Source organism: Macaca mulatta, chromosome 1, assembly GCF_049350105.2.
Source record: "Macaca mulatta isolate MMU2019108-1 chromosome 1, T2T-MMU8v2.0, whole genome shotgun sequence".
Lineage (NCBI taxonomy): Eukaryota > Metazoa > Chordata > Mammalia > Primates > Cercopithecidae > Macaca > Macaca mulatta.
The window spans coordinates 151,428,393-151,443,895 of NC_133406.1; the positions used below are offsets into that span (position 1 = coordinate 151,428,393).

A 15,503-nucleotide genomic window follows, 5' to 3' on the forward strand; every position below is an offset into this window, starting at 1 on the left:
AAAGACACCTGCACTCATATGTTATCACAGCACTATTCACAACAGCAAAGACACAGAATCAACCTATATGCCCATCAACAGTGGATTGGATTTTAACGATGCGGTGCATATACACCTTGAGACACTATGCAGCCATAAAAAGAATGAAATCATGTCCTTTGCAGAAAAATGGATGCATCTGGAGGCCATTATATTAAGTGAATTAATGCAGGAACAGAAAACCAAATACTGTATGTTCTCACTTGTAAGTGGGAGCTAAACAATGAACACACATGTACATAAAGATGGGAACAATATACACTGGGGAATACAAGAGAGAGGAGGCAGGGAGGGGAGTAGGTTGAAAAACTATCTTTGGGGTACTATGTTCACTATCTGGGTGACTGTTTTGACTGAAGCCCAAACCTCACTATCATGCAATATAGTCATGTAACAAACCTGCATGTGAACCCCATTGATTGAGTTGGGTTATTTGTCCCCACTCAAATCTCATATTGAATTGTAATCCCCAATGCTGGAAGTGAGGCCTCGTGGGAGGTGTTTGGATCATGGGAGCAGATCCTACATGGCTTGCTGCTGTCTGCGTGATAGTGAGTTCTCTGGAGGTCTGGTCATTTAAAAATGTGTGGCACCTCCCCCAGCCACTCTGTCTCTCCCTCTCTCTTGCTCCTGCTTTTGTCATGTGACATGCAAGCTCCTGCTTCACCTTCCACCGGGAGTAAAAGCTTCCTGAAGCCTTACGAGAAGCCATGTTTCCTGTAAAGCCTGCAAAACTATGAGCCCATTAAACTTCTTTGCTTTATAAATTGCCCCTGAACTTAAAATAAAAGTTAAATTAAAAAAAAAATTAAATGTAGATCCTAACTCTAAACCTAAATCATTATTGCTCACTCACCCTACAACAGTAGTGTCCAAAAAACTATTTTAAATACAGATCAGATGAAAATAAATAGCTACTTGTAATTCTCCTTGGAAAGATACGTATATCAAATCTGAGTATGATTTTTTACTTCAAAAGTCCCTACCAGTTAAAGAGGAAAAAGGGCTAAATTCTGAACTGCAAGGTCTTTTGCATTCTCAGAACCAAGCCTAGTACAGGTCAGGTAATTTCACTTATCTGAGTTTCAAAGTCAAATGAAAAGAAGGTGACTGTTTAATATTTAAAAAGTCAAAATTCCAAGTGTTGACAAGAATATGAAGCAACTGGAATTCTCACACATTGCTAATGAGGTATAAATCAGAACATCAATTTGGAAAACTGTTTGGTTTCAATTGCTAAAGCTGAAAAACAAATACTGAATGACCCAGCAAATCCATTCCTAGATATATACATTCACTTAAAAGACTGGGACAGAAATGGTCACAACAGCACCATTCACAATAGCACCAAACTGAAATTTTACCCTAATGTCCATCAACAATAGAACAAGTAAACTAGTGTATTCACATAATGGCATACTATATCATAATGAAAATGAATAAGCTACAATCACACAATAAGAAAAAAAATAAATTGCCCAGTCTCAGGTATTTGCAGTAATGCAAGAATGGCCTAACACACCCATTAATCTGATTTTTTTTTTTTTTTTGAAAGAAGGAAACAAGGAAAATAACAATCAAAAAATGCCTAGGTCCTTCCTTCTGTGTTGTGCCCCACCCACCCAAATTTCAGTCACTAATCACATGTTGGCTGAGGTATTTATGCCTTTTTTTCCTTCCCATGTGTGACTGTTAAGTCTATGCAGTGTTGTATTTTCCATGATTGTTAATTTCCCATTTTGGACAACCATGTTACTCCCTTAAAGTTTCAAATTCTTAAAGTTTCTCAGGCCAGGTACAGTGGCTCACACCTGTAATCCCAACGCTTTGGGAGGCCAAGGCAGGAGGATTGCTGAAGACCAGGAGATTGCAACTATCCTGAGCAACATCACAGGACTTCCATCTCTACAAAAATAAAAAATAAAATTAGTACACATCTGCAGTCCCAGCTACACAGGAGGCTGAGGCAGCAGCACTCAGCCCGGGAGTTCAAGGTTGAAGTCAGTACTACTGAGCTTATGCTTGGGTGACAGAGTGAGACTGTCTCAAAAAAGAAAAAAAAGTTTCTCAACTGTTTAATTTTCCGTTATATTCACCGCTACTCCTGTAAATAGACCAAATAGTTACCTGTTCCGTCTTTTTAAGGTTTTAACTTTTTAAATTAAATTTGAATACATTGTTTACTTTTAGTGAACTATTATCAACATTCTTAACAGTGATCAAAAGTTAATTAATTAATTAATTAATTAATAATTAGACTAGAAAAGCTTCCAGCGAGGTAAGAGCTATTAGGTAAAGTATCAATAGATGTTATCCTAATTTGAAAAGGGTAGACAGGCTTTCAGGCAGAAGAAAAAAGAAAGCAAATAATGCAAACTATGGAGGATGTGGGTTTGTAGAACTGCATGGAAATCTGGTTGTCTGCACCCTGAGGTGGGTGGTGAGCAGCATCCCTGGGAAAAGAGGCTGGACAGGCATGAGGGAGGCTGCTGCACAGGGTTTTCATGTCTCAACAAAGAGCTTGGATGTTTTGTTGTGGCTGTGGAAAGAAAGAAACCGCTGTGGAATCTTAAGAATAATGTGAGGTTTACAAGGTTAGATTTGTGGCTTTGTTGAACGATAATTTCCTTATCACAAGGCAAGATTTCTGCTGCCTGACAGGTCTTTGCTCCTTCTTGATTCTTCAGGCAAACGAGGTCCTCCAGAGCTTCCTGCAGTCACAGGTGGTTATAGAGGAATCCATCCTGCAGTCAGACAAAGCCCTCACTGCCGGAGAGAAAGCCATAGCAGGTACAGGGACAGGGCTCAGCTTTCAGGCAAATGGGTAGGTTCTTGTAATACCCTCTTGATGTTCAGAAAAAAGGATTTTCCTTCTACCAGGAGCTTTCTTCTCATAGGGAACACATGCTCTGCTAAAACTGAAAATAACAAGGGGAGTTGGGATTGAACATTCAGCCACTCAATTTCTTCCCACAACATTCTTAAACATGCTCATGCTGACATGGCTAGTGGGAGAATTCAGAGATTCTCAATTCCCCACCTTGGTGCTTTTTACAATGTCAGTTTGGCCTCTGAACTCAGGAGAATAGAACTCAGACAAGACTGTTACTTCCTTTTTTTTTTTTTTTCTTTCCAACTTGTATTTTAGGTCCAGAGGGTACACAAGTAGGTTTGTTACATGGGTAAATTGTGTGTCATGGGAATTTGTTGTACAGATTATTTCATCACCCAGGTAATGAGCACAGTACCCAATAGGTAGTTTTTCAATCTTCACCCTCTTCCCATCCTCCACCCTCAAGTAGGTCCTTGTGTCTATTGGACCCTTTGTGTCCATGTGTACTCAATATTTAGTTCCCACTCATAAGTAAGAACACGTGGCATTTGGTTTTCTAGTCCTGCATTAATTCTTTTAGGGTATTGACCTCCAGTTCATCCACAGTGCTACAAAGAACATGATTTCATTCATTTTATGGCTGTGTAGTATTCTAAGGCATATATGTACAACATTTTCATTATCCAGTTCACCACTGATGAACATTTAGGTTGATTCCACATCTTTGCTATTGCAAATAGTGTACCAATGAACATGCACATGCATGTGTCTTTATGGTAGAATGATTTATTTTCCTTTGGGTATATACCTAGTAATGGGATTGCTGGGTCAAATGATAGTTCTGTTTTAAGTTCTTTGAGGACTCTCCAAACTGCTTTCCACAGCAGCTGAACTAATTTACAATCCCACCAGTGGTGTATAAGAATTCCCTTTTCTTGGCAACCATGCCAGCATCTGTTATTTTTTGACTTTTTAATAACAGCCCTTCTGACTGGTATGAGATTATATCTCATGTGGTTTCTATTTGCATTTTTCTAATGATTTATGATGTTGAGCATTTTTTCATATGCTTGCTGGCCATGTGTATGTCTTCTTTGGATAAATGTCTGTTAATGTCCGTTGCCTGTTTTTTTAATGGGGTTATTTGCTTTGTTCTCAATTTCTTTAACTTCCTTATAGATTCTGGATATTAGATTTTTGTCGGCCGGGCGCGGTGGCTCAAGCCTGTAATCCCAGCACTTTGGGAGGCCGAGACGGGCGGATCATGAGGTCAGGAGATCGAGACCATCCTGGCTGACATGGTGAAACCCCGTCTCTACTAAAAAATACAAAAAACTAGCCGGGCGAGGTGGCGGGCGCCTGTAGTCCCAGATACTCGGGAGGCTGAGGCAGGAGAAAGGCGTGAACCCGGGATGTGGAGCTTGCAGTGAGCCGAGATCTGGCCACTGCACTCCAGCCTGGGCGGCAGAGCGAGACTCCGTCTCAAAAAAAAAAAAAAAAAAAAAAAAAGATTTTTGTCGGATGCATAGTTTGCAGATATTTTCTCCCATTCTGTAGGTTGTCTGTTTACTCTGTTGATAGTTTCCTTTGTTGCGCATGAGCTCTTTAGTTGAATTAGGTCCCACTTGTTAATTTTTTGTTTGGTTGCCGTGGCTTTTGAAGTTTTCATCATGAAATCTTTGCCAGTGCCTATGTACAGAATGGCATTTCCTAGGTTTTCTTTTGGGGGTTTTATAGTTTTAAATTTTACATTTACATCTTTAACTCCTGTCAAGTTGATTTTTGTATATAGTGAGAAGATGGGGTCCAGTTTCAATCTTCTGCATATGGCTAGCCAGTTAACCTAGCCCTAGAATGAGTAGGGCATTCTTTCTCCATTGCTTTTTTGTTAGCTTTACCAAAGATCAGATAGTTGTAGGTGTGTGGTATTATTTCTGCTTTCTTTAACCTTTTCCATTTGTTTATGTGTCTGTTTTGTTTTGTTTTTTGACCAGCACCATGCTATTTTGGTTATTGTAGTCTTGTAATATAGTTTAAAGTCAGGTTGTGTGATGTCTCTGGCTTTGTTCTTTTTGCTTATGAGTGCCTTGGCTACTCGAGTATTTTTGTTGTTGTTGTTGCATGCGGATGTTAGAATAGTTTTTACTAATTCTATTTTTAAAAAAGTCAAGGATAATTTGATAGGAATAGCATTGAATATGTAAATCACTTTGGGCAGTATGACTATTTTAACAACATTGATTCTTCCTATCCATATGCAAGGAATGTTTTTCCATTTGTTTGTACAGTCTCAGATTTCTTTCAGCAGTGTTTTATAATTCTCTTTGTAGAGATGTTTCCCCTGCCTGATTAAACCCAGGTATTTTATTCTTGGTTATTCACAATGGCTATTGTGAATAGGATTGTGTTCTTGGTTTGACTTTCAACTTGGACATTATTGGTGTGTAGAAATGCTACTGATTTTTGTACATTGATTTTTTATCCTGAAACATTGCTGAAGTTTATCAGATGGAGGAGCCTTTGGGCAGAAAGTATGGAGTCTTCTAAGTACAGAATTCTATTGTCTATGAAGAGAGATAGTTTGACTTCCTCTCTTCCTATTGGATAACTATTTTTTCCCCTTTGCCTGATTTCTCTGACTAGGACTTCCAGTACCACATTGAATAGGGAATTGTGAGAGTGGGCATCCTTGTCCTTTTTTGGTTCTCTAGTGAAACGTTTCCAGCTTTTTCACATTCAGTATGATGTTGGCTGTGGGTTTTTCATAGATGGCTCTTATTATTTTGAGGTATGTTCCTTTGAGGCCCAGTTTGTTGAGATATTTTAACATGAAATATTGAATTTTATCAAAAGCCTTTTCTGTGCCCACTGAGATGATCGTGTGATTTTTGTTCTGGGTCCCGTTTGTGTGATGAATCAATTTATTGATTAGCATATGCTGAATCAATCTCGCATTCCAGGAATAAAGCCTAATTGACAGTGGTGGATTTGCTTTTTAATGTGCTGCTGGATTTGGTTTGCTAGCATTTTGTTGAAGATTTTTTCATCCATGTTCATCAGGAATATTGTCCTGCATTTTTCTTTTTTTGTTGTGTCTCTGCCAGGTTTTTAAAATCAGAATGATGCTGGCCTCATAGAATGTATTAGGAAAGATTCCCTCTTCCCCATTTTTTTGGAATAGTTTAGTAGAATTGGTATCAGCTCTTCTTTCTATGTCTGGTGGAATTGACTGTGAATCTGTCTGGTCTAGGACTTTTTCTGCTTGGTAGGCTTTTTAATACTGACTCAATTTTGGAACTTGTTATTAGACTATTCCAGGTTTCAATTTCTTCCTGGTTCACTTTTGGGAGGTTGTATGTTTCCAGGAATTTATCCATTTCTTCTAGGTTTCTTGGTTAGTGTTGGTTAGTGTGCATAGTGGTGTTTATAATCGTCTCCGAGGATTTTTTGTATTTCTGTGGAGTTGGTAGCAATGTCCCTTTTGTCATTTTTTTATTGTGTTTATTTGGATCTTCTCTTGTTTTGTTCTTTATTAGTCTAACTAGAAGTATATCTATCTTATTTATTCTTCCAGAGAACCACTGTTTTCATTGATCTTTTGTATGGCTTTTCTTGTCTCCATTTTGTTCACTTCAAGTCTGATTTTGGTTATTTCTTGTCTTCTGCTAGCTTTGTGCTTGGTTCACTTTTGTTTTTCTAGTTCCTCAAGGTGTAATGTTAGATTGTTAATTTGAGATATTTCTAACTTTCTGCTGTAGTTGTTTAGTGCTATTAACATTCCTCTTAACACTGCTGTAGTTTTGTCTCAAAGATTCTGGTAGTTGTATCTTTGTTTTCATTAATTTCAAATAATTTATTTCTGCCTTAAAATTCACTGTTTACCCCCAAATCATTCAGAAGCATATTTTCTAATTTTCAAGTAATAATACGGCTTTGAGAGATATTCTTTGTGTTGATTTCTATTTTTACTGCATTGTGGTCTGAGAGCATTGGTATTATTTGGGTTTTTAAAAAAAAATTTGTTAAGAATTGCTTTATGGCAGAGCAAGGGGTCAATTTTAGAGTATGTGCCATGTGCAGATGAGATGAATGTATATTCTGTTATTGTTGGGCAGAGTGTTTTGTAGATGTTTGTTAGGTCCATTTGGTCAAGTGTCAAGTTAGGTCCTGGATGTCTTTGTTAGTTTTTTGCCTAAATGATCTGTCTAATATTGTCAGTGAAGTGTTGAAGACTCCAACTATTATTGTGTGGTTATCTAAGTCTCTTCATAGGTCTCTTTGAACTTGTTTTATGACTCTAGGGTTCTCTAATATTGGGTGCATACATATTAGTATAATTAAGTCTTCTTGTTGAATTGAAACTTTTACAATTACGTAATGCCCATCTTTATCCTTTTTGGTCATTATTGGTTTGGAGTCTGTTTTGTCTGAAATAAGAATAGCAACCTCTGCTGTTTTTGTTTTCCATTTGCTTGATAGATTTTTCTTCATCCCTTTTCTTTGAGCCTATTGGTGTAATTGCATGTGAGATTGGTCTCTTAAACATAGAAGACAGTTGGATCTTATTTCTTTATGCAACTTGCCACTCTGTGCCTTTAACTGGGGTGGTTAGTCCTTTTACATTCAAAGTTAATATTGATTTGTGTGGGTTTGATCCACACTTGATTTTGTTGTTGTTCTGTAGTGTCAATGATCCACGTACTGAAGTGTGCTTTTGTCATGGCCGATAATGGTCTTTCATTTTCATGTTTAACACTCTTTTCAGCAGCTTGTGTAAGGCAGGTCTGGTGGTAACAAATTCCCTTAGCATTTGCTTGTCTAAAAAGGATTTTTTTTTTCTTATGAACCTTAGTTTGGCTGGATATGAAATTCTTCCTTGGAATTTCTTTTCTGTAAAAATGCTGAATATAGGTCCCCAGTCTCTTCTGGCTTGTAGGGTATCTTCTGAAAGTTCCACTGTTAGCTTGATGGGATTCCCTTTGTAGAAGACCTGCCCTTTTTCTCAAGCTGCCTTTTATTTTTTTATTTATTTTTATTTTTTTTTGCGCTGACCTTGGAAAATCTGATGACCATCTCACATGTGTTGGGGATGGTCATCTTGTATAGGATTTCACAGGGCTTCTCTGATTTCCTGAACTTGAATGTCAACCTCTCTAGTGAGATTGGGGAAATTTTCATGGGCATTATCCTCAAATATGTTTTCCAAATTGCTTGCTATCTTTCCCTCTCTTTCACGGGTGCCAATGAGTCATAGGTTTGGTCTCTTTACATAATATCAATATCATATTTCTCTGAGATTTTGTTCATTCTTTTTTATTCTTTATTTTTGTTTGATTAAGTTGATTTGAAAAATGCATTTTCGAGCTCTGAGATTATTTTTTTTATCTTGGTCTATTCTACATTTAATACTCTGATTGTATTATGAAATTCTTGTAGCATGTTTTTCAGCTCTATCAAATCAGTTTGGCTCTTTTTTAAAATAGCTATTTCATCTTTTAGCTCTTGAGTTATTTTACTGAATTCCTTCAATTCCTTGGACTGTATCTCAACTGTCTCCTGAATATCGATAATCTTCATTGCTACCCAGATTCCGAATTCCATGTCTACTATTTCAGCCATTTCAGTTTGTTTAAGAACTATTGCTGAGGAGCTAGTGGACTCATTTGGAGGTAAAAGGCCAGAGTTCTTTCACTGTTTCTTTCTCATCTGTGTGGGCTAATACTCCTTTTGTCTTTGAAGTTTCTGTTTCTATTATGGGTTTCTGGCTTTTATATTATTTTATTCTCTTGAAGATTCAACCGGTATAAGTTGGGTTCATTTGACCAAGTTGTTTTTTTCTGGATGATTTCAAGGGGCCAAGGCTCAGATCAGCACTCCTGGGCTGGGGGCTTGAACCTTAGTAGGCTGGGACCAGGCCCATGGCTTTGTTCTCTGGCCCCTCTAGGTTAAGCACCTGCTGTGCTGCAGGGGGCAACTTGTTCCTGGTTAACTGGCAACAACACGCCAATGAGGGGTGCTGGCAAAAGTACTTTCTCAGAGCAGTGGCAGCGGGGTCCAAGGTCATGGGTGAGCAGCAGCAGCAGCAGGGCAGTCGTGCTGCAGGTTCTGTGCACGTGCATTGGTGGTGGCATGTTGACAGGGTCTGCATAGGTGTGTGTACCAGCAAAGTGGTGGTGAGAGGCTGCAAGCGAGTGTGTGCCAGCAAAACACTGGGGAGAGGGTGCATTGAGCGCACGCTGGTGTTAGCCCATCTGCTGAAGCTCTATGATGGTTAGGTAGGGTATGTCAGCAAAGAAGATATGGTGATGGCTGTTGGAAAGTGCTTCGGTTTGGCATCTGACGTTGCACTTTAAGTGGATGCAATTAGGCAGGGACCATGAGAGAGGCTAGCAGACTTGGAGATGCTCAGATCATACTGGACCCATCCCACAGGCAAGATAGCCCAGTTCTATCCAGGACCAATAGTTGGCAAAAGCCAAAGCCACATATTTGGGCAGGGCAAGCCTTGGGGGATGGGAGATCCTGGTTGTGCTCCACTGCAGCCATTCCTGTGCCAAATATCTAGGCTCCACACGGGCCAGAGTCCTGTCCCTACCAACTCTCCAAGCAGCTGTCTTTGCCAGCTCAAACATCTATGGGAGTTGTGGGGTCTCTTAAAGCTAGGATTCTAGAGGTCCCTGGTGAGAGTGGGCCACTTCGCACCAATTTACCTCACCTGTGCAAGGTTCCCAGCTTCCTCTCCCTTCAGCCTTGGGTCTGCATCCTTCCTTCATCCACTCTCAATGCCTTCCTTCTGAAGTCCTGCTTGGAGTTTGTCAGTCTTCTCTATGGTCTGTTCTCTCAATGGGAGAAGCTCTTCCTGACTCCATATACTTAGCCATCATGGTTCTTCTTCCACCTGACTGTTATTTTCTTCCCTCTGTAAAACCTCTGTGGAACAGCTATGCAGGCTAAGAAGGAGGCAGCTGAGAAGGAACAGGAGCTGCTAAGACAAAAACAGAAGGAACAGCAGCAAATGATGGAGGCTCAAGAGAGAAGCTTCCAGGAAAACATAGCCCAACTTAAGAAGAAGATGGAGAGGGAAAGGGAAAACTATATGAGAGAACTGAGAAAGATGCTGAGTCATAAGCTGAAGGTGAGTCTGGATGAAGCTTGGCAGTGCTTAAGGCACAATGCCAGTTCCTCAGTTAGGGAAGGGCCAAAATTTTAAGCTCAGTCAAGATTCCAGAAGGAAACACAAAAGGTATATATTTCACTTAAATTTCAAATACATGTGAATTCTACTGAAGTCTGTAAGTTTACAAGACTCCAGCACTTTCTGTCACGTTAGACTTTGGAGAGTACACATGACATCCCCCAGGGTGCTGGGCTGCTGTTTGTGGTGATTATAGGATGGTCTCACTGTGCCCCAATTAATTAGGACCTTAGTCCACCAGCCCTTAGGATTCTTGGCACAACCATCAAAAGGACCCAAAATAGATCCATCTGGATGAAAGTATCAGATTTGGCTTAATATGAAATGATACTGAATGATCTCAAATTGCTCCATTTGTTTCTGTATCTGCCTGGCCCATCCTATACAACTAGAGTAAAATATATTCCTTGTCCCAACCTGGAACTTGACGACCTGTGTTTTATACAGGGTCAGCAGTCCCCATTATTTGCTAGATGAGCATGACCTTGCTACATTGGTGAAAAGGGGAATCAATTAGAATTAAACCTGCATTCCCTCTTGAAGGGCATTCATTGTGCTGGAACAAAATTCCTCCCTACCTCCAGTGAGATGGTGCTGAGGAAATGTCACAAAGGTGTAAATCATGGATACTCCCACTATTCAGGTCCAGTCGTCTGAAATGTCAGACAAACCCATCAAAGAGTTTCTAAGATGTTAGAGAAATGGACATGTGTTTAATGAAATTGTTAAATACAAAACTCTGACTCTTAAAAATTGGGAATTTTCCAAAGTAGGCTCTTTTACTTTTATAGGTCCTAGAAGAACCACTTACTGAAGGATTCAAAGAGATATTTGAGTCGTTAAATGAAGAGATTAATCGACTGAAAGAAGAGATTGAAGCAGCTGAAAATGAAGAGGCCTCAGTGTTTTCACAGATTCTTGATGTGGCTGGCAATATGTTTATTGCAGTGCTACCTGGGGCTGCTAAGTTAGTTGATTTAGGGATGAAAATTCTTAGCTCTTTTATGTAATAGGCTGGGAAATCCTGGTAAAAAAATTATGAAATGAGGTTTCTTTTGTTAAAATGGTGTAACACTGTTTCTCATTTTAAAAGTATATGTGTTATTGCAGTTTCCTTTAAGAAAAGTTTAAAATTAAAAAGCAAATTTCAAAGAATATTATGGCCTGAAGTTCATAAAAACAAACTTAATTTTGACTGAAGTAATAATTAATAGAAATGGTGAACAAGTTAGAAGATAAAATTATCCTAGAAAAGATTTAAATAAAGCAAAAAGACAAATGGTAAGATGAAGAAATTATTTTCAATTAATGTTATAGTCACAGAGATAATTTAAGTTATAATTAGCTCTTGTAAATCAGTGAGAAGAGAGTAACACCACATATTTTAAACAGGCAAAAATATGATAAAAATGTTTAATTTTACTGACAATAAAAGTCGTGCAAAGAAAAACTATGAGGTTCTTGCTTCAATTTATCATGGGCATGAAAGAACAGTTTGACAGGGCACTGAGCTGGCAAGGGTTTGAGGATATTGTCAGTGTCTCATATTTGCTAATAAGAGTGTGAACTGTTGGAATCATATATGAAATATTTAAGTGCACATACTTTTGATCTAGCATTTCCACATTTAGAAATCTATCATATAGATTGATTTACTCAAGTCGAAAATTTTATGTGTAATAGTATTTATGTTGTGGCATTGTTGTAATGCCAAAGGACTGAAAAAAAAAAATTAAAGTCCCTCTTTCAGGTACTGATAAGGGAAATCTTGGGAAATACTTGTAAAGGGATACTCTACAGCTACTAAAATGAAGAGAGAAGCTCTATTTGAACTAATATGAGAAGTCTCCAAGATGTATCATAAGTAAAAAAAAAAAAGATGCAGGAAACATGTATAATTACTACCACTGAATTTAGAAAATAATAAATGTGTGCATATATTATTATCTCCTTCTGGAAAAATAGAAAATAATCTAGTATACATGGTCACAGTAGGGATGAACCTGAATGTTTGAGGTGAGAAATGAGAAGATAACTCATTTCACATCATATATTCTTCTGTGCCTTTATTTTTTTTATAAAAATTGATTGCATTAATGTTATATTTATTGTCTTTGTTGAGTGCTTTAGGTTAACAAATACAGATTTCATTTAGTTCTTACTATAACCTTGAAGGACAAATGTTATCTTCGGTTTATGGATAATAAAAGGAAGATAGGAAGATTAATCTATTTGCCCAAGATCATCCGTTAGGTTGCCAAGTTATGACCTCAACTTGTATTTCATAACTCCAAATCCACTACATGGACTCTATTATCAAGGACTGGAATAATCACTCTTAAACTGGGTTGTCAGACATATCAAAAGCGAAACAAAGATAAGATTGTCAAGATGAACACAAATATAATATACTTAGTTGAAAAAAATGATACATTAAAAGATTCTATACTACTTATAAAGTCTTCTTTTCTTGCATTCCATATAGGGAGCTCCATTTAGTTATAAAGAATTGCTGCCGCAGCATGGATTTGATCTTTGATCTAATTCTTTCAAGATTTTGGGAGGCCAAGCACTGATTGCAAATTCTTATGAAAATCTCTTGTTCTTTCCTCTTCCAAGGCGTCACGAAGTGAGAAAAAATTCCTCTGATTTGTGCACTCCAGAAATCTTTCACTCTTTTGGCAATATGGTTTTGTCCCTCTCTCTTGAGGCTTTCTATACATTTGTCCTCTTCATGCAGGAAGCATTAACCAGGGTAACCTCAGCACCATAGTAAATTACATTCTATTGTAGCACCTCTACCAACACCGCGAGCACATAGCCTCCACCTCCACCCAGCCTCTCAGGGAGCCGAAAGTACTTTTTATATGCTAATCCACCAAAAAAAAAGCATACTTTGTGATCTTCTGTGCCTTTAATATTTTATATGAATGTATTAAGGATATGTATTCAAACACGGATAAAGGCAATTATTAAAATTAAAAACAAAATAATAATGATTGGATGGGGGAGTTCCCATGATAGGAAGAAGTGATTAATACCACTAGAAATAGCATAAGTCAGCTCAACAGGAAAAGCCAGCTCATCAGAACAAGGAACTAAAAAGGGCACAGGACATGCATCCGAATTTCATTTTTATTATGACTTTTCAATAAAGATTTCAAAGTTTATTCCAAAGTATATTTTCAGATACAAAGTCCCCTGGGATGTTTCTTAGAATGGTCTCTAAATGCTGTCCCACATTTATAAAGACGATGAAGTAGAAGGAAATTTTTTTTTCAGCTCAACATTTTAGGAATTTGTTTTGGCTTTCTAGTTCTCAGTACTTGAATGAACCCAAACTCCTTATAAGTCCATAAGCTGGGCATATTCTTTTGACTGAGGGTCTTTGCAAAAGGGGCAAAGATTTCTTAAAACCCTGCTTCCTCACCCTATATCTGTTATTTCTCAGCCCCTGCTCATCCTTAAAGTGTCCTACTTCCTAACTTTCCAAGGCTGGATGAGATGCCCTTCTTGGTTTTGCCATAGCACCATCTTGTCACTCCTACCATTGAAGATGTTATATAATTGTAACATTGAAAATGCCTGTTTACCCTTTTCTACTACCTTTGATCTCAGATGCTAGGTCTTCTTCATCAACTTATCTTTACTTCCAAGCACAAAACCCACCACATAAGCTCAGGTGTGAGCTAAGTACATAAGCTACCCTCTGATATGGCCCCAATTTACCATATCCTCACTGTATTCCCAATTTCTAGAGCTCTCAAAATAAAGGACACAATTTTAGAAACTAGTGCAGAAGGGAGTCACTGAATTAGAAAGAACATGCACACTTGTCTGAATTTACTCTGTCCTCTTTGAGGGACTGGACAGCACATGGTTCCTGTTTCCTCAAGCTTCTCACCTACGATAATCACCCCGGAATGAAGTCACTGCCTTTGGCTCACAGGGCAATTACAATGTTCAGCATAGTGAAGGAAGGGCCAGAAACTTAGGAAAAAAAGGGCTCCTCTAGCTAATAAACAAGTATTCATCTTCATTTACCCTTAAACTATACATAATTCACAAAGATTCAATTGTTCCTGGAGCTATTTTATGGTTCCCTGACATAAACAATAGATTTTATTGTTGAGAAGAGAAAAAGCAGCTGATTTCCTAGAATTACTTCTATTTTGAAATAACCCTGCTCTACTTTCACTTTCAATGTCACCAATATTCACACACACACACACACACACACACACACGATCCTACTCTCTTCTCTCATTGTTTATTTTTTTTTCTCTTTCTTTTAGAGACAGCGTGGAACAGAGATATAATGTGATATTAATTAAATTGATTTTTCAAGTTAGAATCTCACGTAATGACTTGCTAGTTTGAAGTTGCTCAATGGCTTTAGTTAAACATTACTTAATCTCTTTCTCTTTTTCCTCCTTGGACAAGGAGAATAACAAACACCCCATATTTTGAAGCAGAATCGTGTTGTTTAAATAATATATGTAAATAATCTGGCCTAGAAAGTAATTGATAAATAAGAAACGTTATTGTTGTTCACTCACCAAACACAGAGGTATTTTAGTAAAGTGGTTGATGGTATGGGTTTTAGAGGAAGACTTGGGTTCAAATCTTACTTGGTAGCTCTGTAATATTAACAAGTTGTTAAATTTCTTGGTAACATTGTAGTGAAATTATTGTAGAATGCAACGGGAAATGGGTGCTGTGGTTCAAACCTGTAATCCCAGCACTTTGGGAGGGCAAGGCAGGACAATCACTTGAGACCAGGAGTTGGAGATCAGCCTTACAACATAGTGAGACTTCATATCTACCCCCCGACACACACACGCGCACACACACACACACACACACACAAGCTGGTATGATGTCTCATTGGTAGTCCCACCTATCAAGAAGGCTGAGGCAAAAGGATAACTTAAGCCCAGAAGTTTGAGATTAGAGTGAACTATGATTATGTCTTTGCACTCCAGCTTGGACAACACAGAAAGAACTTGTCTCTAAAAAATAAACAAATACAAAATAAGAATAAAATGGTCTGATTTATATAAAGAAGTTATCACTGTGTCTGTATCAAGTGTGCAATAAATGAGAGTTACCTTCATCATTATTTATTATTTATTAAACGTTAAGTGTCAGGACCTGGGTTAGGTGCTGATAATTCAAAAGTATGTAAGACATGGATATTCCCTCAGGGCACTTAACAGTGCTCAAGCTAATATTCAAGGTAATTGGGCCGAAGAAAATATTATATGAGGCTTTCTCATCCACATGCTTCTCAAACTCGCCCACAAACATGAGATAAATAGCACTATTTTAAATGACCCAATGAAGAGGTTTTTAAAACTTAATATTGCAAGCAGTCTCCAAGATCTTTCCCAATAATAAAATGGGAAATTCCTGGTTGAGAAATCATGACAAACC

The 15,503-nt window shown here is 38.0% G+C and overlaps 2 protein-coding genes across 10 annotated transcripts in view; one reads left to right on the forward strand and one right to left on the reverse strand.

The window, feature by feature from the left end:
- GBP7 (guanylate binding protein 7) overlaps positions 1-11,517 on the forward strand; it is a 46,403-nt gene extending 34,886 nt beyond the window's left edge. The window contains exons 9-11 of the mRNA XM_015144520.3: positions 2,727-2,829; positions 9,814-10,007; positions 10,859-11,517. Coding sequence (XP_015000006.3) covers positions 2,727-2,829; positions 9,814-10,007; positions 10,859-11,077 — 516 coding nt within the window. The 3' untranslated portion in view covers positions 11,078-11,517. The remainder of the gene's footprint in view (positions 1-2,726; positions 2,830-9,813; positions 10,008-10,858) is intronic.
- LOC114671702 (uncharacterized) overlaps positions 1-15,503 on the reverse strand; it is a 205,654-nt gene that overhangs the window by 26,677 nt on the left and 163,474 nt on the right. The window lies entirely within an intron of this gene.